Here is a 23,588-nt window from a genome sequence, read left to right as displayed (position 1 = left end):
TCTCTAATAAATGTTTTTCTACTCTGTCCTAGCTACAAAAAAAAAAAAAATAGTTTTGTTCCTAGTTTTCTATCTCATACCACTCTTGCCCAAAATATTAAATAAGGCAGACAAAAAAAAAAAAAAAAAAAAGCAAAGCACTAAGTAATAAACAAGTCTGTTGTCACTGCCCTTCCACTGTCTCTTTACTTAAGAAGGAAAAAAAAAACAAAAAAAAAAAAGTCATGTCATGAAGGATTTCAGCATAGGAGGCTGAACTGGTTATTTTTGAACAATGCAATCTCAGCAAAATTCTGAGTTCAAATATGGTAAACAAGTATAGGACAGAATAGAGAAATTCTTTACAATCCCAAATTACAGCTTGGTTAACCAGAATGCTCTCTAAGCCAGGTCATTACTGCTGCTTCACTTGCATTCCAAAGGAACTCTCCAAAGTCAGATGCTTTTACCGATCAACTTCAAAGCAGAGAGAGATAAGCCTAAGAGTGACTGAACTCTTAATAAAGTATTTGAGTACTATCATACCTCATCATATAGGAAGATAAAACAAACTATTAATATTCAACTTCAGTATTCATTGGGTTGCATGCTATATAAATTTTGGATGTTTTCATTAAAAACAATCATCTAGACTGTCTGTTCAGCATAACTTCCTATTCACTATAATCATTTAGTTGTTTCATGTAGAAGATTCAAGGTCTGCATGTGCTCTGCATTCCAAGAAATTTAAGACATATGAAAACCAACACTTTTAAAGACCTTCTTTACATTTATCCCTGTATCTGCTTCACTAGGGTCACTCAGTCAAACAAAGCTTATACATTTGGGTGTAACAGGAAAAAAAAATACAACACAAAGGAATCAAGGCTATGTTTTAACAACAGACAACTAGACTTACTAGCAATGAAACCCATTATCACAAAGAGACCTATGAAAACCTGTTCGTGTTTTGAAAACTAGGATAGTCACTTAGATGTTTTCAGAAATCAAGTAGTAAACTGAATGTAATGGCTAAAAAGAATGACAAAGCTTCTGGATAGCTGAAAGTCAGATAAAGAACATGCTGCAGAAGTTCAGCTTATTAATTCATATATGGAACATTAACTAGATAAAATTTTACAGTAATTTAACAGTAAGTTATTTCTTGCAGTCAACATAAAATGTATATTCATTTTTTTAATTAGGCTTGTATTTCTTCAGCAGTGAATGACATGTTTTCTTATCAGTTAAAAGGTTCAGGGAGCAATATTTTAGCATGTATAAATATTGTTGTTATTAAATAATACTGGCATTTCTGTATTTGAAAACATTTAAGACCTAATGTCTCTAATTAGAAAGGCTATGCTCAGTATCTGAAGAAATCAGCGAGCTTTTCAGGCACCTTCAGTGCTGAACTAATTCTAATCCAAATCAAATCAGTGGGAGTTATCCAAATACATTAATGGGAAAACAGACAGTTCAGAGATCATGCCTTTGATAACTTCATTGCACATATAAAAAATTGCTACATTATTCCTCAAGGTACTGTTATTTCAGAATTGATAAGAAATTCTAAGTAAGCAGAGTTGAGAGTTCCAAGAACATTATTCCCTAATGTAAACATGGAATGAAAGTTTCTCTTAACTCAGATGTGTTGCCTATGTATGGCCTCGTACATAGCTAACTATCAACCTCTAACATTTCTGTGGCATTCACTACACTTAAATACATCTTCAAGTAGCTGCATAAGCACATAGAGAAAAATACAACTGAAATGTAGCTTCTTCACCTGATGTAAATTAAATGTAGATCTTCATTAAATGCAAAACCTTCATTAAATGTAGAAGACACCCTCTCTTTGAGGACTTTTAAACGGCACCTTTCATCCTTGAAACCATTCTTCACCACTTCCCAAACTGAATACTCCAAGTTCGGATTCTTACTCCTTATTACCAACTTCTTGTCCTATTTCATCATACCTGTGCTCAGTACCAATTATTCATTCTGCTACAGTTTACTGGAAAAAGAGATACTAAACACACAGAAGTGATAGCAGATGGCAGTAGATTGCGTGTAATCTTTATAGTGCTCTCTTAATGAAATCTGTTAATTCAACGGAACAAAACAGAAGAGTTCAATGGAGCTGATGATCTCTGCTTAGCTTTTCTTTACTCAACTCTTCCTGCATACACATGGATAATGACACAAATACACACATATTAACCAACCTATAAAATGCTGAGGGAAATAAAAGGAAGAATTACGAATGCTGAGAAACTATTCAAATACTCCTGTAACGGGGATCATATAACTATCCCAAGATCTGGGCAGATATGTCTTAAGAGCTCTTCCTTAATAAAATGAAAGTTATCGACTAGTCCCAATTGTTACCGAGGCACTTTCATCATTTTCCACATTAAGAAAATTACAATTATTTTATATATTTTTATATATTTATAATAAAAATGTAGTACTTCCTTTTTGTTTAAGATCTGTATTACACACTAACATTATAGTACATTACAAATGGGTATAAGCTACAACCTAAAAGGAGTTGAAATAAGAATTATGGAACGACTATTTTCACTGTCTAGAAACAACGTATTAACTAGCAGCACTGAACTGAATATTATGTTAATGAATTCTTTTATTTTAGTGGCAACTACAGCAAGAGTAGTTGAATTACATATTTTTAGAAAATGCTGACATCATAAAAGCATCCCATTTAAGCAGGTATTTAAGGTTCTCCTCCCATAACTGCATCCTTGCAGCTATTTTCTCACACAGCAATAGAACTCTGACTTCAGAAAGGCTTTAAATGGCACAGTCACAAATCCACATAGATAATCTTCAAGATACGGGCTGAGGTCACAGGAACAACAAATAAAATCAGTTCCTCACGTATTTCCATCTTGCTCTGCATTGAAGTTAATTTGTAATACAAGCAAAGAGAGAAGAATTGCAGCTTTTACAAAATTTATATCCAGATCTTACCAAGCAAGACTATAAGCAGCCACATAACCAGCCAATGAGCAAACTAGTGCAGTCTTTGATGACTTCCTACATCATACAAAAGCATACCTCAAAATTCGTACTTCAAACACAAGCAATCAGAAGATCTAGTCCTAATAAATACATCCATTTGCAGTAGTCTCTATAAAAATAAATAATTCTGACTAAGCAGTTAAGGGAAAATAAGACCTTTTCTATTACAGACAGTAGTTTTTTTTTAAGAATCACATTTTTAATCTTTCATTTAAAAAGTTTCTTTTTTTTTTAATATAGCAGATATGTTTTAGTTGACAAAAAAAATTCAGGCCAAATACTTGGCTGCAGAAGACCAAAAAAAATAGATTTAAGTTGCAGAAGACTACTAATCTGAGGAAAAAAAAAATACAGAATTCATGAAAAGAACAGCACTTTCAACCAGCTTGTATTATTGTAGTAATATTGCCCAACATAACCTATGAATCAGCACGTAGCATAAAAAATGCAGTAGACATGAAAACAGGTTCTTCAACACTAAAGAATAAATAATCAGTACTTCGTGTTGCATAACTCAAAGACTTACCATAATTTAAGGGCCCAATCCATTAATTTTTCAGTTGTCATAAAATTACTGCAACATGCAATACTGAACACTGAATCGTATGCAGAATCAGAGTTGTACGCAACTGATACGTATGCTGTATGCAAATTAGTTTTAAGTACATAGCTGCCACTGGAAATTTTTCACTTTAAGTATTCTGTTGATAGTTTAAACTAACCTTGAGTATGGCCTTTGTTTCCTATGTATACTAGTTTTGAGAAAAAATATGGAAGTAGTAAAGCATGTCCTGAAATAACTTAGATCAAAAGGGTCAGAATAATTAGTATTTTTCATTCTTGTAATTAGCTAAGAAAAAGCTTAGATAATCAAGACATTTTATTACAGAGGAAAAAAAATATTGTTCAATAAAAGTATTTAGAACCTTATGGTTTCCAGTAAATCAAACTATAAGTAGTACTTATAGTACAGCACAGATTACTTGAACCACATTATGAATTTTGACTGCTACTGTGAAATCATCATTGTTATAATCTCCTGGACAGAACTATGACCTAAGGTTAGGAGTTCACTTATAAACAGGCTGTAGATCAGCCAAATGAAATTATGAAAATAAACCTTAGCAAAGGGCACTAGATGTGCTGAAAACCTTTTTCAGATTAACATCCACTTTTATAAATTCTATGATTATATAATAATACACACAAATAGGAATAAAGAATGTGTGAATCAAAGCAAAATCTACCTAGCATTATGTTCTTTTAAATGATTATGATTAAATATTAAATAATTTCAAAGTCTCAACAGTTAAAAGCCAAGCATATCAATGTAAATGTATTATAACATGTAGTATACCACTCCCAAACACTCTGTGTTTGTGTGGCCTGTGACAGTCTGCTGTATTTTTTTTACTTACCTCTGTACTCCTCTAAAAATAAACAGCATGCTAAGTATTATCACCAACTATATCTAGAACTATTTACGTAGACATTACACATCATACAGACTGGAATTACTTCCAACAAATGTTAGAATTTCTCTAAATGTAAGCAGTACTAAGCATCAATGCAAAATCAGAACTTTTTTACTAGTAGTTAAAAAAATAGCAGTTATATATATTATAAAAAAGGGTTTTATGCATTTTAAAGCAATTTTTCTGCAGTATTCTATGATTTCATATTCAAGACACCTGTACATTTGCTGTCTTTTCAAATAAATCAGAAAAATATTTGCAAGAATATCTTAAAATTCCCCAAAGAAATCAGCTCAATCCCTAATGTTTTGGTTCAAAAAGTTGGTATATAATATACGTAGCAAGAATATCTTAAAATTCCCCAAAGAAATCAGCTCAATCCCTAATGTTTTGGTTCAAAAAGTTGGTATATAATATAACTTGTGAATAGCTTCCTCACCTTAAACGGGGTTACTCACAAGTTTAACGCCACACAAGTTTAACACTACACACAGATTTAAGCATCCTGGTAAATGAAACATTGACTCAACACACAAATGCTGTGTGTTGCAATCTAATGAAAGATACCGCCCTCAAAGTGTGAGGCAGTCTTACCCATAAACTTCCAGATCTCACTGTTGGCTTATACCAATATTTGATATTCTACTTTAGAAAAATTGTTTCTAATTTCCTTCTTCCTTTTAAGTCCTTGAAACAGTACATTTTTTAACATCAGCAATGACTGCCAAAGGCCATTCTAGATTAAAGTCTAAGGTCCCTGTATGACTTATTTCTCAAAAATTCATCTCCTTACTGCACAAAAGTTACTGGTAAATCTATTCCATACAGACTGTCCAAAATAGGTCCAAATAGTATTCCATCTCACAGTTTACACAGTATGCAGAAACAGTCTCTGTTTTCTTTAAGAAGTATGTCACCTTTTTTGCACTGTACTCCTCCAGTCTTCAGTATTTCCCAAGTTCTTAAGATGCCAGCATGGAATCGTTATAAATTGCTTAAAATGGAGAATCTGTAACTTCCTATACTATGCAGTTTGTAAAAAAGAATGTCAGTTTCTATCACAGACTGGAAAGTTCATTTCAAGTGGTAACTTCATTTTGCTGTGCAGGCCAAAAGAAACAGTTGTCATTTCTTCTCCACGTGGTCCATCCCTAGCACTTTATCATTTAAAAATTCTTTTTTTTTCTCCAGCAAACAATAAAATTTTATTTTCAATGTGCTCATTACATTCAAGGAATTTCTTCAGTCTTTACCAGTTCAGTGAAACTGCTTGTCAAAAATATTATTCTAAAATACAGAAGAGCTGTTTGCATAGCATTCAAAGTATAACTGCTGGTCTAAAGCAAGAGGAAAATGTCTATTTCTTCCATTTATATGGCCAACAATAACTTTTACATTCTGACAGAACCATGTGTATACTGGCGGGGAGGGTAGTTTCAAAATACTTATCAGGAAGTGCACAGTTAAATAAAATTCAGGCTCTTCAGATACTAAAGAGATGCACAGGGTTCTTTGACTCCTAAACCTCATGTCTGTGCTTTGGCGGTTTTTTTTTGCTTGTTTGTTTACTAAAAAGGCATGGTTGCATGTTCTCCCCAAAGAATATCACATATATTTTTCAGTATAGATCACTATAATAGAGGTGAACAATACATAACTAGAATTCTCTTGTTGGAGGGAACTCATGTTTTCTATCTGAAGGAACTGAATACAGAAAGTTATTTGATTTGTAACAAAAAAAATGTACTCATCTACTTTAGACAATTCAATGCATACAAAATAGACCATTATCTCATTTATGTTATACTGAAAAATACGTTAGTGGAATTTATCACATGCTCCACCTACAATACTCTTATAAATCTCTTAAGCATATTTAACTGAGAACAAGTCATCTCTCACTTTTTAGAAAGGACCTCCAATAAATTCCACAATGAGCTAGGGAACTCCTTTTATCTAAATTGCTATATGGGCAGTATATATCAGGAAGCATTACAAGATAGTGAAGGTAAGTCTATGACATACAACAAAACAAGTAATACGTAATTATTCTCACTATCGCTTAGTCAGCAGCCCAAATTCCACATCTCTTAAAAGCAGCAGCAAGTGACCAGAGGAGACTATTAAGAACAGGCTGAGCATGTGAAAGAGGGGAAGGATGGCATGCAATATGAAAAAGGTTTAGATCATTCTTATACATCATGGTCATGTCCCTAACTGACAAAAAATAACAGTCCAAATGCAGCCTAAAGTGACCCAAAACATCTCTTGCATTCAGAATGAATTTTTCACAACTACCAAACTACTAAAAAAGAATATCTGGTTAATTTTTCTAGTATGTTACAGTAATACTAAAACCTTAAGTATTTCCATTAGATTAAAAAAGCCAAATGTAATGCAAGCTTATCCAGGTAAATAATTCTAATCTACGGAGGCTTCAGATTTTTTTTCTCTTTATGGAAAAAAAAAACTGTAGGAAAAAAAAGTACACAGAAACCCTTAACTTTCCTCCTATTAACCTCAGTTCCCACACCATGAAACAGGAAAGGGCAAGAGTAGAACACTTAAGATAACATTATTTAAAATTTAACTCATATAAGGCAGTATATTAAAAGCCACAGTCCCACAAATGAAATAAATGAATATACTTTGAACAACACAGTTACTAACATAACGTAAAATGACCAAAAGGATAGCATCTGGGTTACACTCAGGACTCGCCTATAATTTCAATAAATATAATCTCCCTGTCTTTAAAATACAATTACAGTTCTAATAGTCAGAAGATGGTTGGTATAGTAAGTATAACTTACTGGTTTAGTAAGTATAACTTACTAAAAATAAATAAGTATAAAGAAACACTGTAAAAAGAAGCTCTCAAATCCTCCTAATATTTAGCGTTTTCAAGGATCTTGCCAAAGTAAAGATCAGTAGCCTAAAATTAATTCCCTGTTAAGTCCATCCTACTTTACCTCATCATATCTTAAATGACATCCTGAATAATCTTCCAGAGCTTTGATTTTAGCAAAAAGAGCCAAAGATTACCACTATCTTTTGAAAGAATGGATGTAGGTTTTGGTATTCTGGGACTAGCTTACTTCAGTTCATTTTCAACTCCAACAAATGCACACATGAAAAATACTTTAAGCATACTTCTGCAAGATTTCATAAAGCAAAGCTCTCTTTTACATGCAGCTAATGTGCATCCTCTCTCCTCCCAGTAAGTGACATTCATAATAATGTATTTTTTTTAAATGCATATATTTACATTTGAGTCACTACAGTCTAGTTCTTTATCTGCAAGTTTAGAGGGAAGATATTCCCAAGCTCTGAGTTGAAATATTTTTTAAATGCCTGATAAATCAGGACTACCAATCCACAGGAAAACAAGCTCACACTTTGAGCTTTTCTTTCATCCTTTCAGCATAGCATCTTTTCTTTTACCATAAAGAGGAGGGAAAAATGTCATATAGTGGCAGGTCAACCTTTCTGATAAATAGTTTGCTTTCCAACAAATGAAGATCTGCAGCCAGCCCAGTATAATAGGTTACTAGTCAAGATAAAGACTTCACAGAAGGAATCCTCCTGACTGACAAAACCCACCTGTTTGACTAACTTAACAGATTTAGAAGTTGTAAGCTACAAAATTTTCTAACCACAGCTTGGAAGATCAATTAATTGGTCTTCTAAAATTACAGTGTTAACATAAGCACCATGTAATTCATCTTTGTAACAACTTTACTTCCTACCAGCCAAAACCCAGTTATTTTCAGCTGTTCCGTATCTTAATCCCATCATGAATATTATGATCTCAGCAGTCTACTTTTCTGTAGATACCTGTACCTACTGTCTACCTTTCTGTACCTACCTGTCTGATAATACAAGAGATCATTTAAATAAGCATATACAACAATATGAAACTTAACTTACTTTGATGAAGAACCAGAAAACATGGGTCTCAATACAAGACATGGTTTTTTTTAAGTCACCTTTAAATATTTTCCAAGCCAGAAGTAAAACACTAACAGTTCCATTGCTAATATCTGTTGTTTCTGCTTTCCCCATCACTTCCATATACACTTCCTAATGCAGAGATTCCCGGACAACTTACATCATACTTTGCAGTTCAGGCGTAAAGCTTGTTGATTTTCCTGTCCCTCTTCCACTGCTTGAAGAAGCAACTGTTGACATCGGGCTAGCCACACTGCTGCTCATCTGAGTAAACAGAGAAATAATAGCACTTACAAATATATTTTATTTTAAAGAGAACACATAGAAAAACAGTAATAACTAAATGTCACTTCATAAAAGTGTATGTGCTTTAAAAATTCCAAGGCTAATTCTGAGCTTCATACAGAATTTCATAAGGCCGTAACACTAAAAGTACCAATGAGAAACTCTTAAGATAAAATTACTGTTATTCTGGTATATATGGTAATCATAAGCACCAGTATCTTGCTACCCAAAACACATTCTTAGGCTATCCCAAGCACAAGTAAATCACTGAGGATAAGAGAAATAAAGCAGAATACTAAAAAAATCAAGTTAAGATACAACATGGCTTCATGAACAGAGGGGTTTTTTTTTGGTTTTTTTTTTTTTTTTTTTTTTTTTTTAGAAATACTAGGTCTTACTTAGGTCTTTAAAATAGAAATGTATTATAAACAAAAAAAGTGGTACCTGCACATCATCACAATACCTACATGGCTAAAGGTCCTATCTTTACATAAAATATTTAATGCCTTTTCTATACAAAATTCTTTAAAAAAAAAATCCAAACCAAACCCTGGACAGTTCTACTCTTATTCTATGAAGCATAAATCTAACTCATGCACGTTTTCACCTTTAATAAAAGTCAAGTGTCTTTGAATAAGATCATTTTTTAAAATATCTTAATTTTCCAAAGGAATGACTAATCAAAGTCTATCAATTTATGGAAAATACTCTCCATATAAAATAGGTCATTTTGTTTTTCTCTTCAGGCAATTTTTAACAAAGAACTGCAGGCATCATGTAAGTCACCTGATAAATGAAATATTTTCCCACCACATTTCTTCCTCTTCTATCTGGTTTGCTATGCACTAGTAAATGTTCAGTCATACTCTCAATACTTTTACTATTAGCAGTACCAGTAATAATGATAATGAAAAGCAGATGTTAGCATGATGTTTTCAGTAAGAGCTCTAAAGAGATCTTACCTTTTCCACTTCAAAATTTTAAATTTAAGATAGATTTATTTTCTAAAAACATAATCAGTACAAAACCAGATTTATATCAAATGCTATTAAAACCATTGCAATCACTTATATAATGCTTTAAGAAATCCCATAATACTTCAAATACAAAGTTTAAGATCTTTTTAAAAAGTAACGATAGAATTAGTATTACAAAGGCTAATAATATAATAGCATATGGATGGACCAGAAATAATAAAAAGTTTATGCATTTAGATTTAGGTTTACTTTTTTTTATTTATTATTAACACTTTCAAGTAGATTTACCAGACTTCTGTTTATCTTCAGGCAGATTCTAATTTAGGTCCCCATCCTGCAAGCACTTACACACATATGCAACTTTAATCACGTTTACTCCCACTGAAGTCTGATTTTAATCACATGAATAGTTACACACCAGGCTTAAGTGTTGGCAGGATCTTGCCATAATCAGCAGTTACCAAAGAGTCATATAATCTAAACAGTCAAATTAGTGATTTTTTTTTTTAAGATATATCTATAATGTGAAGTAAGCTGACAGCATATTCTAGGAAAGCTCTATGTACACATCAAAGGGAGTGACAGGGAGGCTGGGACTGAACCATGTACCACGAAGAATCCAAAGATTTGGAAATTTATACTTCGTCTATATGTTTTAGGTATGTTACTGTTCATTCAGACTAATCATAATCCATTTAAGTAGCCATTTACACCTAGTACCATAATTGTCAGTATTCTTAAATAAATTTCAGTATATTGTAAATTCTATAGGACTAAGGAGTATCTTAAAGTATCATTTAAAACCATGGAAATTTTTATGCAGACACTCCAGACAACAAAATTACTCTGTCCTTACTTCTTCCTCTACTCCACATTAATCGTAATCATCAGTACTCATATTAACTTAATTGGATCTATACATATAATTAAGTCTACATGCCTTTAAACATCTGCAGAACCTAGACCACCAAGTTTGATTTTTGATTATTTAGGTTTATCATTTGGCAATCAATATTTCATTGCACAAACAATAAGGTCCCAAATATACATCATGCTCTTACGATTAGAACGTTATGGTGCAGGACAGTTAAGTTCTGGTATTTGATATTTTACCCAGACCCTAGAGAAAACAATTAGGTGAACATCTCAGCTTATACTTTCTAAAATGGCTGCAGAACAAAAGTTCCTGAAACATGTCATTCATATGTGTCTTAAGGTGTCAAAGGTTAAACAGTACATAAAGAATAATGATTTTTTAAAAAACTAACTGCATCATCTAAAGTATGTGGCTATTTTCTTTAAATGTCCAAGGCAGACGTTTTGCTCTATCCATGTGGTTCTGTTCTACTAATTTAAGAGGCATTCTCGTGAAATGAGAATCAAGCCACAGTTCTACAGAGTTTCCAACTCAATGTAATGGTTGTGATTCATGAGTGCCTTGTTTGGAATGTTTTAGAGCAATTACTTCATAAGGTTCCTGTTCTCCAAATGCACAAGAACAATCTAATCAAGCATCCAGAAGGTCTGTTTATCTGCACAAGTATCAGTAGGTTTGGGAGCTGAAAGCTTATCAGCTACTGGTTCACTAAAACTTTGCTCCTCCTACTGCAACCAAATGATTTAACTTTCAAATCAAGCAGGTGTACAGCATTTTCTTGACATAAAAAAAACAACAGCTTGTCAGGTTTCGTCAGACCCCTTAGAATAATTACTTCCACAGCCCACATTTTGTTTGATGGTTTAGATAATTAACTTCTTTACACATCAAAGTCCCATCATCTGTATGTTTTATTTCCTTTCTTCCGGACATTAAAAAGAAAAAAAGTCATTCAAAAGCAGAAGCACTCTCAAATCAATTTTCTTCAATAAGTACAGCTAACATGGAATTGAAAAGCCTACTGTAATCTTCAATGGGTCAATATACTGTATTTGTTTTAGCTTCAAACTGAAATGCAGCTGTTCGCCATATTCTACAAAATGAATTCAGATGTTCAGATTAGGTCACAGATTATTTCAGCATGCCTTATTTTAATCATGAACTCTAGCAAGAAGATAACATCTGATTAACACTATTTAGAACTAGTAATTATGAGGTCCTATCTAAATACATCCGGCTTTTACAAATTATTTTCCCCAAAAGTAAAATATTGCAATCAAATATATAATTAAAAATAATATATATTTTTATATATGTATAAAAATCATTAATGTAAATAAATTTTTAAAAGACTATTGTAATCTCATCGTCTTTGACATTAAACTGTCATATTAGAAAATAATACTTGTCCCTATAAATCAGCAGAATAAAGAATAGTTTCAGTTGAAGGGAACAAATTCTAAGTCCTTTCCTATCAAGTTTAGGCCCATCCTTTTCATTGAGGTAAGATACTCAGACCCTCTGTTCATAGCCATCCTTTGTAACCACAGCCCCCCTGTGAAGTTCCCCAGTGGTACTAACTCACACTTACCATTCTTTAATCATGGAGCTGTATGTATAGCCCATATATTTATTCAATATCCTGCTGAGAGACAGGCAAGAATTGAAATTCTACTGCTCCTATAATTTGAATTTAACACTGTATTCTGCAGAGTACCTAATCTGTGCTATTTCACATCATTTGATGACATACACAGGCAGTCTTCAAAAAAGTCACAGTCAACACCTCACCTTGTACTTTGACATGCTATTCAAATATGTTCACTGACCACTGTTGCCAAATTCTGCCATGAGGATTTAAAGAATGGTGCATTCAAAGACTCATTACAGAAAATGTTTTCTACTAGATCTGTTATTTTATTGATCTAAACTCAATCAAGAAGAGCAAACATTTATATTACTGCAGCTCTAGCTCTGTAAAAACTGAACGGACCTAAGCCTACATTGCATTAGTTTAAATAAAATTGTGTTCTCCTAAGAGAAATTTGAATCAGAAAGGCTTAACAGAGGTTTTGAGTATAACTGGGCGTAATTACAGTCAGCAAATGCATTCTTTTTCAGTGTTTTCAAAGCATTTTCTGAATCACATAGGTCTTCTCTATTTTTCATTGAGACTTTATAAATTAAATGGTATGTCTCTGACACAGGTGAAAGAAGGTATAGAATTGGGGGGGCAGCAGCATTCTTGCACTAACTCCTACATTAAATGCATTATTGTAGAATTTACTTTTGTAAAAATTAATTCAGCTAACCTACATCTGATGTGGATCCTGCATCAGTCTTTCCTCGCCTTTCATAAATACATTTTGCATATAACCTAAAACCATGCAAAAAGCTAAAGACTGACATATTTTCATCTCTATAAACCAAGCAAAACAGGAAGAAAGGAAGTGAATGCCAAGATGATTATGAGTTAATACAACATTGAAATTACTGCTTTTGATTTCACATCTTGTACTTCACAGTAATCAGGTTAACCAGAATGTTACCACCAAGTATTTTACTGAATGCATGGGCTGAGCAGCACACAAGAAAGTGCAAGAAACAGTCTTCTAGGGCTGGAGATGTTAAAAATGAATAAACAAAACACTGCATTCCAAATACTGGAATACGTATATTGTTTCACTGATCACCTACTATCCCAGTATCATGGAATAACTGAAAAATGTAAACACTGACTGTTAAGTCCCTAAGCTCTCCTGAGCTGTACAAGCAGGCTAGAACTAGAAACACACTGGAGTAAGATGTCTCACGTAAGCACAGGGCAAGGAATACCTAGATTTTACAATAGATGAATGACTCAAAATAATACAATCCCTCTATCAGCCTCTAAGCTGTCCAAGACGGCGTAGTAACTATTACCTTCTTATAATAGAAACAGAAAAAAATAGTGCTGCTTATAGGGAATTAGACGAATTCCATAAATTTGGCCTCTTAAAAGGCAGGTAGATAAAGCAAAGGAACAAGTTTTTAAGGGATAGCCAGATAGAGTCCAGGATTAGAAGAAATCTGTGGGCAGGCAGTGATACATCTGCGTTAGGTCTGCATACAATGATATTGTTCAAAGCTAGAGATGCAATCTGAGCTTGCTTTCATTTCTGATTTAATTAACAAAGTATCACAAAGTGGAATGCATGCACTGTTCTTGCTAAGGAGAACATACCACATTTGCTATTGCTGCTTCTTCTTATTACCCAATACACTAGATTCTTATAGTAGTTTTATCTGAAAGCAAGTAACAGAAATATTCATCTCACAGCTGTCAATTCACAGCCAAACTTCAGTCACCACCTAGACAAATCAGCACCTCATCTTTAACCATGACATTCTGTATTGGAATGAAGTATACTTGGAACATCATTTTCCCCCTTTCCATTTATAAGGTAACTCAGTCAATTCATTTCCATTTAGAAATTACAGAAGAAACATGCATGTCTGGAAATGAAGAGAGTAAAACAAACCCTCAAATGCCTCTAGGTATATAGATTTTAGACGAAATTGTCCTCAACAGCGGATCTCACGCTGGAAATAAAATGCACAAAAGAGTAAAAACTACATTACTGATTTTATCTTCACAACGTTCCTGTTTTGCATCCCTGGGTCTGTAAATAATCATTTCCGCATATGATAACAGATGATTACAGATTAATACATGGAGAGAGCATCCGTGTGTATTAGTTTTGCTGAAGAATTTAGATCAAAGCCATAAATAAGTACAACTCTCTCTCTCATGGCTTTTGCAGGGAAAGAAAACTCACTAGACCTAACCAATTACAAACTAAACTCTCCGATTCTGTTATAAGTAACAACCTCTGTATTTTTCTTGAAATTACTCTGTATTTCCCCATATTTCAAGTTACTGTTTGTCCACCTATGACAACTTGACATGACACTTATTTAAACTGCTTCTGAAACAGACAACAGAATGGTCTAGACTACTCTACTGAAAGCGCATTAACACACAGATGCAACTATTTTGTTTGAGATTGGGAAACACACAGCATAATCTTACATGGGAGATGTGTCTCCACATCTGGATATATTTACAAACACATCTTTTGTACAATTTCTGACTGAATTCTAATCAGAGCTCTATCCTTCCCCAAAAGTGAGTTTTTACCAAGAGCAGGGAAAATGCGTTTAATGTGTGTATGCCCATCTCCCTCTCAACAGAATGCACAGCACTTCTTGCAGAACTCCATGCCCCTTTTGGTAGTCTACAGCACTACAAATTAAGCATCAAGGACAGTTTCTTTTTCTTCCTAAGGATGCTTTAACAAAACAATATCCTCTTAAAAAAAAAAAAAAAAAAAAAGGTTCTATAGTTTCCAAATCCAGGTGCTGTAGCCATAACAATGTTGGACTAGAAATCATCTTTAAAAATGTATTATTCTGGTAGTATTCTGAATCTTCCTTCCTAATTATTAAATAATTGTATAGGCATGCAATTTATCAGCCATATTTTTCCTGACATAACCAGTGGCAATTTTCAGTAGAGTAAATTCAAAGTGTGCCTACAACTCTATTGATAGAAGTTGGCTTCAAATCTTTTGGAACTTATACACATGACTCTGACACATAAAGACGAACAAATGCCAATTCATAACTCACTCAGCATTTTGCTTTTTCTGAATAGTAAAACATTCACATCTGAGCATGCAGACCTCAAGATAGTTCTATCAGTGTTTGTCAACAAGCAAATCCATTGATCATCTTCCCATTTTCCTTTAGTTCCATCTAGGGTAACTCAAAATTTGAGGTTTCACCATAGTTGCATTCTCTCTAAAGCGTAACCAAATTACTCCTTACTTACCTTTAGCTTTAAATTATTCTTTCCTATGTGTTATTTCTCTTTCTAGAATTCTCCTGCACCTACTCCCATCCACTCTGTGCCTTTCAACATGATATTATCGAATCTCATATCCCCAGCCCTTCACATTAATTCTCTTCCTTCCACATCACCATGCACTGTCTTTAGTCTACCACTTGAAACACAGTTTAAAGTCTTTCATAATATAGTTCTACACAGCCCTTAGTTGAAAACTCTAGTATATCAGGATTTTCATACTTTGCCCCAGACTATGAAGAGAAAGGAGTTTGAGATCATAAAGGATTTTCCCTATTTTTGTTGTCATACAACTGTTCCTGTCCTTTCTGAAATCACTGCTTGCCATCACAAATCTAAACTCCCTAGAGTAGAAAATGTCTACCTCTGTTGTTACTTATTCACACAACACTTAGCCCAATTAAAACCTCTGGCCTAACAGGATTCAGTTGCTAATATAAATTACAAACCATTTAAAATAATTGAGACTAATAGTAATCCAGTAACATCCAGAACACCAGCTCCTTCAGAGATTTCACAAACACAAATGAGGTCTGTTAGATTCATACTAAAATGAGTTCTACTTCCTGAAAACACCTATTTTTCCTCATTTTAAACATACAATTTTAAAAGCATTTAACATTGGCTAATGACCCCAACATCAATCACAAACATTCCTAATACAGACCCCCAAAGAGTTCAGCCAACACCTGGATGCTTTAGAAAACAGTCCCTTCAATACAATGTATTGGCCTCTTTTTATCATTACCGTTACTTCTTTTATGACAGTTTGAAGAGCTGTTTGAACTATTAACTTCTCAGCTAACTCTGTGACTTTCTGACTGTAATCAAATGAAATACCGCAAACATATGCAAAATAGAAGGGTAGAGAACAGCCAAATATTATCTATAAATAGAAATTTATCCTGCCTTACTTTACAAATGAACACTTAAGAAGACAATTTCAAAATAATAGTGATTACCTGTAGTATTTTAAATACCAATTTTTGAAATACAAAATGCAGACCTAACCAACATTGGCTATGGTACCTTTGACATGCAGTTTTCTGATCAGCTCCCAGAAGTTTGTGTTTCTGTTGTCCAGTACCATGAGAACATAGGTCTAACTAGTTTCCTGTTCTTTACCTACTTCATATCTCAAAATATTTGGACTTTTCACAGTCACAAGAGAGTCAACTCAATTAATTTCTATGGGATAATCACACCATTTGGGTTTGGTCTCATGCCTTAAAAGCACCCTAGCAACAATGAGCCAGTAATACACTGTCTAGCGGATCTCACTGCTTGAGAGCATCACTTTAGGATGGCAACAACATGATCAACGACCAGTATTGCTCTAAAGTATTGTATGTAAGCAATTCCTAAAACACATACAGCTTACTAAATTATAGCTTGTTTATGCTGACAAGTTACTAATTCACTAATCAAATTTCAGACAGCTTCATTCTATATTATTCAAAATTAAGTACAGGAGGGTCATTCAGTGGGTTACGATGCTCAGAGGCTTAGCAAATACTTTAAGTTTGCATGAACCAAGGCTACTGAACAGTGTTAAACATGGCTTTGCAGTTCTTCCTTCTGTCTTTTTACTGTATTCTAGTTAGACCTCAGGATTTTCTCCAGAATCATCAGGGCTAGGAATTCCTTTATCTAAATTAAACCTAACATCCCTGCACAGTCATATAATTCACAGAGATGAAGCTTTCAGAAAACCATAAATAAATACTGTTGTAATTGGAAACGTTGCTTGTAGCGTCAGCATTCCCATTTACACAGAAACAATACACAGGACAAATAGGCACCAGAAGAAAAAAAAATCTGATTTACATATTAGTAACATGCAAGTTTGAGCCAGCCCAAAATCCACCAAAGTTAACACAAAAAAAATACATGGCCTTCCGTAGCATTTGGATCTGTCCAATAATAAAGAAAAATACGCAGAAATGGAAAGAAGCAGGGTGCATTGCACCCTGCCAATTTAGTTAGCACTGTACTTAGGCAGTGCCTTAAGTCTGGAGGAAAGAGAGAAGGCCTATACCAAGAAAGAACAATGTGAGAGTTATCTCAAAGACTTTTGGAAAAAAAAATGTAAGCATCTCACCAATTAAACCACAAATGTTTGCACAGATTTACTCTTAGAAAACTTGTCATGTCACAGTAAATCATTAATACTAATGCCATACAGCTAAGCTGGTTGTCCACAACACCAGGCTCTTATCTCCCCTTCACATATATAGAAACATATCTTGCATGTACATTATGCTTTGCAGTTATAGACTGCAAAGATTTCATTGTGTAATTTTTAGAGAATTATAAATAGTTGATCTGAATACAGGCCATAGGAAAATATAGTTAGCAAATGCTAATCAAAACCACTGAAGGTCCACACAGAAAAGCATTCTTCTAGACTAGCAGTTATTCCTAGGTTTTTAAACATTCACCAATAACTTCTTTAAGGTTATATACTCTCAAAATACTTTTATCTATAAACTGCTATGCCTGCTTTCACAAAATAAACAAAATCCACCTCCTCTACAGAAAAATAAGAACTGACATTTCACAGCATCAAAGACACAGGAAAAAATTAATGCTCAACAGCATGCAGCATACCCTAGGCCAAAGCCTAACCCCAGGTACAGTTCCCAGTTACAATAAAAAGCTCTAGAAACATCCCCACAGTTAGTTACAAGCAAACAGGACAGGGCAAACACATATAACAAAACAGGCTGTGAGAGAAGTGATGCGAGAGAGAAACACGGCAAAAGCTGTGAGCTGCAAGCGGGGGGAGGGGGGGCAATCCCCAGTTCTGCCACTTTTTGGCCTAAAACGGCCTGTTTTCAGGCACCGCAGCAGAATTAACTGGCGGCGGCCAGCTCTGCCCGGGGAAGCCAGCACAGGCAGCGCTTCGCGAGGCTCTTGGCCACATATCCCAGCAGTGCTCGCGCTTCGCACCACTCCTCTCCAGCCAGCACAGCCTAGGAGAGGCAAAACCCCCGAGGCTGACGGTCTGCGGGCAGTGTGGGCCCGGCCTGGCCCCCGCCTGCTCCCCAGCTGCCCCCTCCCTCCTCTTGCCTTGAAGCGATTGAAAAATAATAATAAAATAAAAGAGAGAGAGAGAGAGAGAGAGACAGTTAACACTGCTCATACACCACCAGGTTAATATTTTTCAAGGCCCCACTTGAGCACCCCTGCTAAGTTAGTTAGTCGATAGCAACATCTTGCCCTCGCTGGTGACTCACTCAAAGGCTCACCCCCCGGGGCGGATGGAGGCTGAGGTGTGCAGGAGAGCAAGGAAGGAAGGTAGGAGCAGCCTGGGTTGGCGGTGCCCAGTCCCCCCCAGGGCGCTCCTGTCCAGCGAGAGGAAAGCGGACGGGAGTGGAGGGGAGGGAGAAGGAGCTGAACTCGGTCCCTTTCCCCCCGTACGCGCACGCCTGCAGCGCGCCGAGCCCCGCGGGAGGCAGCCGCGGCCTCCCCGCTGGCCGCGGCTCCGGCGCGGAGGCGCACGCTGCCGATGGGGGGGCGGGAGGAGGGGGGCCGAAAATGGCGCCGCCCGCGGCGGGGAGGGGCCGGTTCCGCCACACACGGGCCGCGGCGCGCCGCCGCCTCCATCTGCTGTGTGGCGGCCGCGGCCTCCCAGGGCGAGGGGCGGAGCCGAGGCGGGGCTCGCCGCTGCCGCCGCCGCCGCGCGCCGGCCGTTACCCGCGGCCGTTAGCGCTCGCGCCGCGCGCCGGCCGTTACCCGCGGCCGTTAGCGGTCGCGGGCGCTGCCTCAGGGCTGAGGGGAGCGGCCGTGGCAGAGCGCTCCCGCCCTGCCCTCGCTACCCGGCGAGTCGGGCGTCCCTGGGGGCGGCCGCAGGAGCGGGAAGGGCGTTCAGCGCTGCTCCGGCGGCTAAAGAAACCCGTCCTCCCCGCTCTGGTGGCGGGGAGAGCTGGGTTCCCCCTCTCTCTCTCCCCCGGAGACCGCGCGTCTCTCTGTGCTGCGGGTTTGGGGGCTCGGAGCACCGCGAGGCTGGGGGAGAGCGGGGCTTTCCACCCTTTGGGTGGGGGGTTACGGTGCCGTGCAGGTGCCGGGCTGCCGCGCTGCGGAGGGGTTTGACACCGGGGCGCCGCGTCCTTCCCTCGCCTTCTCCACACAAGGGCTTTTTTTTTCCTCCTTTTTTTTTCCTTAAAATCGCCATCAGATCCATGCTACCACAGCTTCTAGTGCAGCTGCGAGTTGTACTGCTTCAACCCTATGAGGGTGGTTAAATGTCTTTAGCTGTATCCAGGTGGTTTTCCTGGTTTTCCCTCTGTAAGCAAGGCCCGTGCTTGCTTGCTTTTTTTCTTTTTTTTTTTTTTTCCTTTTTTTTTTTTTTTTTTTTTTTTTTTTGGTGGCATACATCCCGGTTTAGCAATAGCAATCACATCTTTCCTGAATTCTCTTACTTGAGCAGGTTGAAAGCAAATGGCAGGATTAGGCAACACTGAGGCTTCTTAACCTTCCTTTTATGCCCCTCATTTCTAGGCTTTGGTGCATTCAGCAATTCCTCCTCATCTGCCAGATATGTGTAATTTGTTAGGAGAAAGACTTATTTATTTCATCAGGTAAACTGGAATTATTAAATGTGGTTAGCAGAGCTGAAATGGGTAACTGTTAGTACTTCTTATCTTATCACATATACAAAAAAACATGCTTTTTCTGAAGGTTTGAAAGCAGCATAACTTCCAAAGTTACAGTCCAAGACTTTTGCCTTTCCCTTGTCAGTCCATGTTTAATTCAAATTCCTGCCTGCACATGTGACAAGATCCATGTTATTTCTGCTAGCATTCATTCTAAGAAACTGCCAGTCTAGAGACCCTGCGATTTTAGATACATTGTAGTTTTCTTTTTTGTTTTCTTAGCCTGAACAACAACTGAAATCATCTTGCCACTGTAGGGGCCACATGAATCGCAACTTATTTGAAAATCATCTCGAATACTTTTCTTTTTCCTTTCACTTTCTTGTGTTTCCCTTCCTTTTTCTTTTATTATTTGCTACCATTCACTCCCCTTCCTTCTTACTACTTCATATAAACATCCGATGAGTCCCTGTGATTCTCCTCTGATTGCCTCCTTCCCGTTTCCACCTCCCACATCATCTTTAGGAAGACTGGGAGATTCTGCTATCCACTGCTATCCAGCTGAGTGTTGCCAGCTCCTCTCTATCCTGCTGCTGCTTATGATTATAAAAGCAAAGCTGATACCAGGCTAAGCACCAACAGCAGCAAGGCAAAACATTAAGCAGCTAAGATAACGTCCTAGAGAGTGAGAGGCCAAGGCTGTTGATTCTTGCATTTACAGCAAATGCTAGTTATTGCTGCAAGGAAGATGACCAGAACTATTCCTTCCTATTAGAAATTTTAAAACACTTGGACAAGCTTAGCCAAATCAGCATTTTCCCGGCCCAAAGAAAAAACAAAGCATTCTGTCAAGTTATCTCAGTCTTCCATGAAAGCTGAATTTTGTAGGCAAATTCTGTGGTTGGCCAAAACCTTGCATTAAAATGAGGAAGACAGAACTGCATGTTGCTGACATTTCTGTGCGTATCATGCATATCTTTATGTATATCAGACTTGGTAAGACAGATCAATCGTAAAACATAAAAAATGGAAAAGTGATTATGCCAATTACAGAAAGTAATTTTAGTATAGGAATGACTGGGATAGTATGGTCAAGCATGTCTGGTGTGAACGAAATAATTTCCAGGAGCCTGAATAGTGACTTGTTAAGGTGTCTTTTCAGGCACTGACAGAACATTTTCTGACAAATTTTGTTGCTGCAATGCAATATCATGTTGCCCAGAGTGAGAGGTTGCAAGTTCAGAAGTGATATAAGTTAGTATGCCTGATGATGAACTGGGCTGATTAAAGAACATTCCCGCCATTGCTGCTTCTGATGATGATATCTCCTGGCAGAACTGAGCAAGATGGATATTATTGGCTATAAAAACTTAAATTGATACAGCAAAAAATGCTGGAAGATACTAATCTGCTCCCTAAGACAGGAAGAAACAGGGGTACAGAATGTTCCTTCTAGTTCTGTGTGTTTGTGTAGTTGGTAAAAGTGCAGTGGCTGCTCCCCACTGAATTCTATCTAAACTTTGCAGAGAGGGAGAAAAAAAAAAGAAGGGAAAAAGAAAAAAGCTGATCAAGTTTTTGTTAGGCATGTTACAGAACCAAAAAAGGGCATATACAAAATTATTTTCCCTTTTCAGGTCACCTATACTAAGGTCATTATAAACTGTCTCAGCACTTTTACAAACTGGAGTCTACTCAAACCATAATGCTTACAAAGTTTCACTTTTGAACAGGCCTGATTTTCTCTGTCATTTGTTTTCACTTTTATTTCTCTGCAGAACATAAAAAGTCAGAAAAAGATTTTATTTTCCCCTACATAGCATATAATTTACATCAATCATCCCAGGAGGTCAGTACCACTGGGGTGTCATTTAAATACAATGAATATAAAGTAATGAAGCTCTTGCTGGAGTGGATGGCCACAATTCTCAGAGAAAGAGAGAGAGAAAGAGAGAGAGAGAGAGAGAGAGACTTTCCAAAGCATGTGGAGAAAAAACAACGGGAGACCGAGTGAATTCATCACACCACAAAAATGTCTCCATCCTGTCGACAAAGTCATTAAAGGAAAATGAACCATTGTTACTCTAGACGCTCGCATTCCTTTGGTATAATAACTTCAGTATAGAAGCATTGGTGCAAAGAGAATTTGCACACACAAGAAAAAAAATACTTAAAAAAAGAAAGTGTACAGATTATATAATGAAAGAATTGCTCCATACTCCAAAGAAGAGACAGGGCCTCTGCAGAAGCCGCAACTAATAAGGAACCGTATGCAGTGGTACGGGGTGGTTTCTTTTCCTCCTGCCAACAAGTCAAAGTAAATGCCAACATGGGCAATTCTTTTCAGATAACCCACAAATGATGTCCTCCTTTAATTACACAAATGTTTCTACCCTTTGCTGATCCATAGCCATCCTGTTTTTAAGCTCTCTCATTGAGATTTCCCCAGCACCATTTCCCTTCTTGTATTTATTTTCTTTCAATCATCTTTCTGTCTCCATAGAAGCAATATGGGAGAAATGCAAGGATTAGAAAAGTTTGCTGTGTTCAATTTTATTTAATTCTCTGGCAAAGGCTGTCCAAATTACAGAAAGTGTGACACGTGCATACAGTAAATCATAGCATGTATCAGTTTCAGATATTAGATTGTACTTCTGTAGATATCCTTCAAGGAAACACCACTTTAAAGCAAACCATCATGCAGCACCTGGTTAAAAAAGTGGCTTTAGAAAGTTGCCGCAGAAATCTCTCCCTTTATTAAGTCATTCCATTGCAAAGTTCTATTAGCTGATACTAGTTTAAACAGAAGCATGCTAATTAAATTATCACATTTATTATTAAAGCCATGTAGGGATATAATACGTGGAAAGCTCCTTCAGTTACATTAATTATTTTTTTAAATACAAAAGCACTAAATTGCTTTAAGCAAATGCTGAAAGGGAAATCTGTCTTTTATTTATTTTCAGCAGCTACATCGGAACAGAGAACCTACTTAAAATAAGCGGAACGCTACTGCATAGGCATGCCAACAAACACGAAACCATACCTGTTAATTGCATCAAATAAACTTGCAGACAACAGTAAGAATGCTATTTATCCATCATTTACCAGCACCAAAGTGTACAGAAGTGAATTTGTTTGCTGGCAATTGTCCCAATTAATTGAGCATGATGTTTATTAGGGTGCTGATTAAAGTGTTCTTTGCAATATAATAGTCAAGTATGAAGCTGCCAACTCTTATTCGCTGCTCGCTCGTATGGATGAAAGGAGGAGAGCAGACTAGCACAAATATGAAAATAATGATGCATCCTACGACAAAATGGATTTGAGGCTATTCAAATGCCTGGAAATTAAAGACCTAGAGAGACAGAATTAGGTAGCACCATGGTCTTGAAGCTAGAAATTTGTTGTGTCATCCAGTTTTGACCAAGAGCATCAGTCTGTAATATAGTCTGTAACAGTCATATGGTGCACAGGCTAGCATTCTTCCTCTCAGAA

General features: G+C 36.5%; 2 protein-coding genes across 8 annotated transcripts in view; one reads left to right on the top strand and one right to left on the bottom strand.

The window, feature by feature from the left end:
• SUPT3H (SPT3 homolog, SAGA and STAGA complex component) overlaps window positions 1-19,005 on the bottom strand; it is a 290,826-nt gene extending 271,821 nt beyond the window's left edge. For 5 of the 7 annotated variants that reach the window (XR_009958047.1, XM_062573264.1, XM_062573263.1 and 2 more), the window contains exons 1-2: window positions 18,735-19,005; window positions 8,611-8,714 (exon numbers count right to left, since the gene is read on the bottom strand). Coding sequence is in view for 5 of the 7 variants with exons in the window: in XM_062573264.1 (XP_062429248.1) it covers window positions 8,611-8,714 (104 nt within the window). In the remaining 2 variants the exon portion in view is untranslated. Of the gene's footprint in view, window positions 1-8,610; window positions 8,715-18,734 lie in introns of those variants that run through there. The other 2 variants (XM_062573261.1, XM_062573265.1) reach the window with 2 other exon arrangements.
• Window positions 1-23,588, top strand: part of RUNX2 (RUNX family transcription factor 2) — a 144,517-nt gene that overhangs the window by 26,886 nt on the left and 94,043 nt on the right. The window lies entirely within an intron of this gene.

This window comes from Rhea pennata, chromosome 3 (genome assembly GCF_028389875.1).
Source record: "Rhea pennata isolate bPtePen1 chromosome 3, bPtePen1.pri, whole genome shotgun sequence".
Classification (NCBI taxonomy): Eukaryota; Metazoa; Chordata; class Aves; order Rheiformes; family Rheidae; genus Rhea; species Rhea pennata.
The sequence above is the reverse complement of the archived record's forward strand: the minus strand, read 5'-3'. Positions and strand labels throughout refer to the sequence as shown.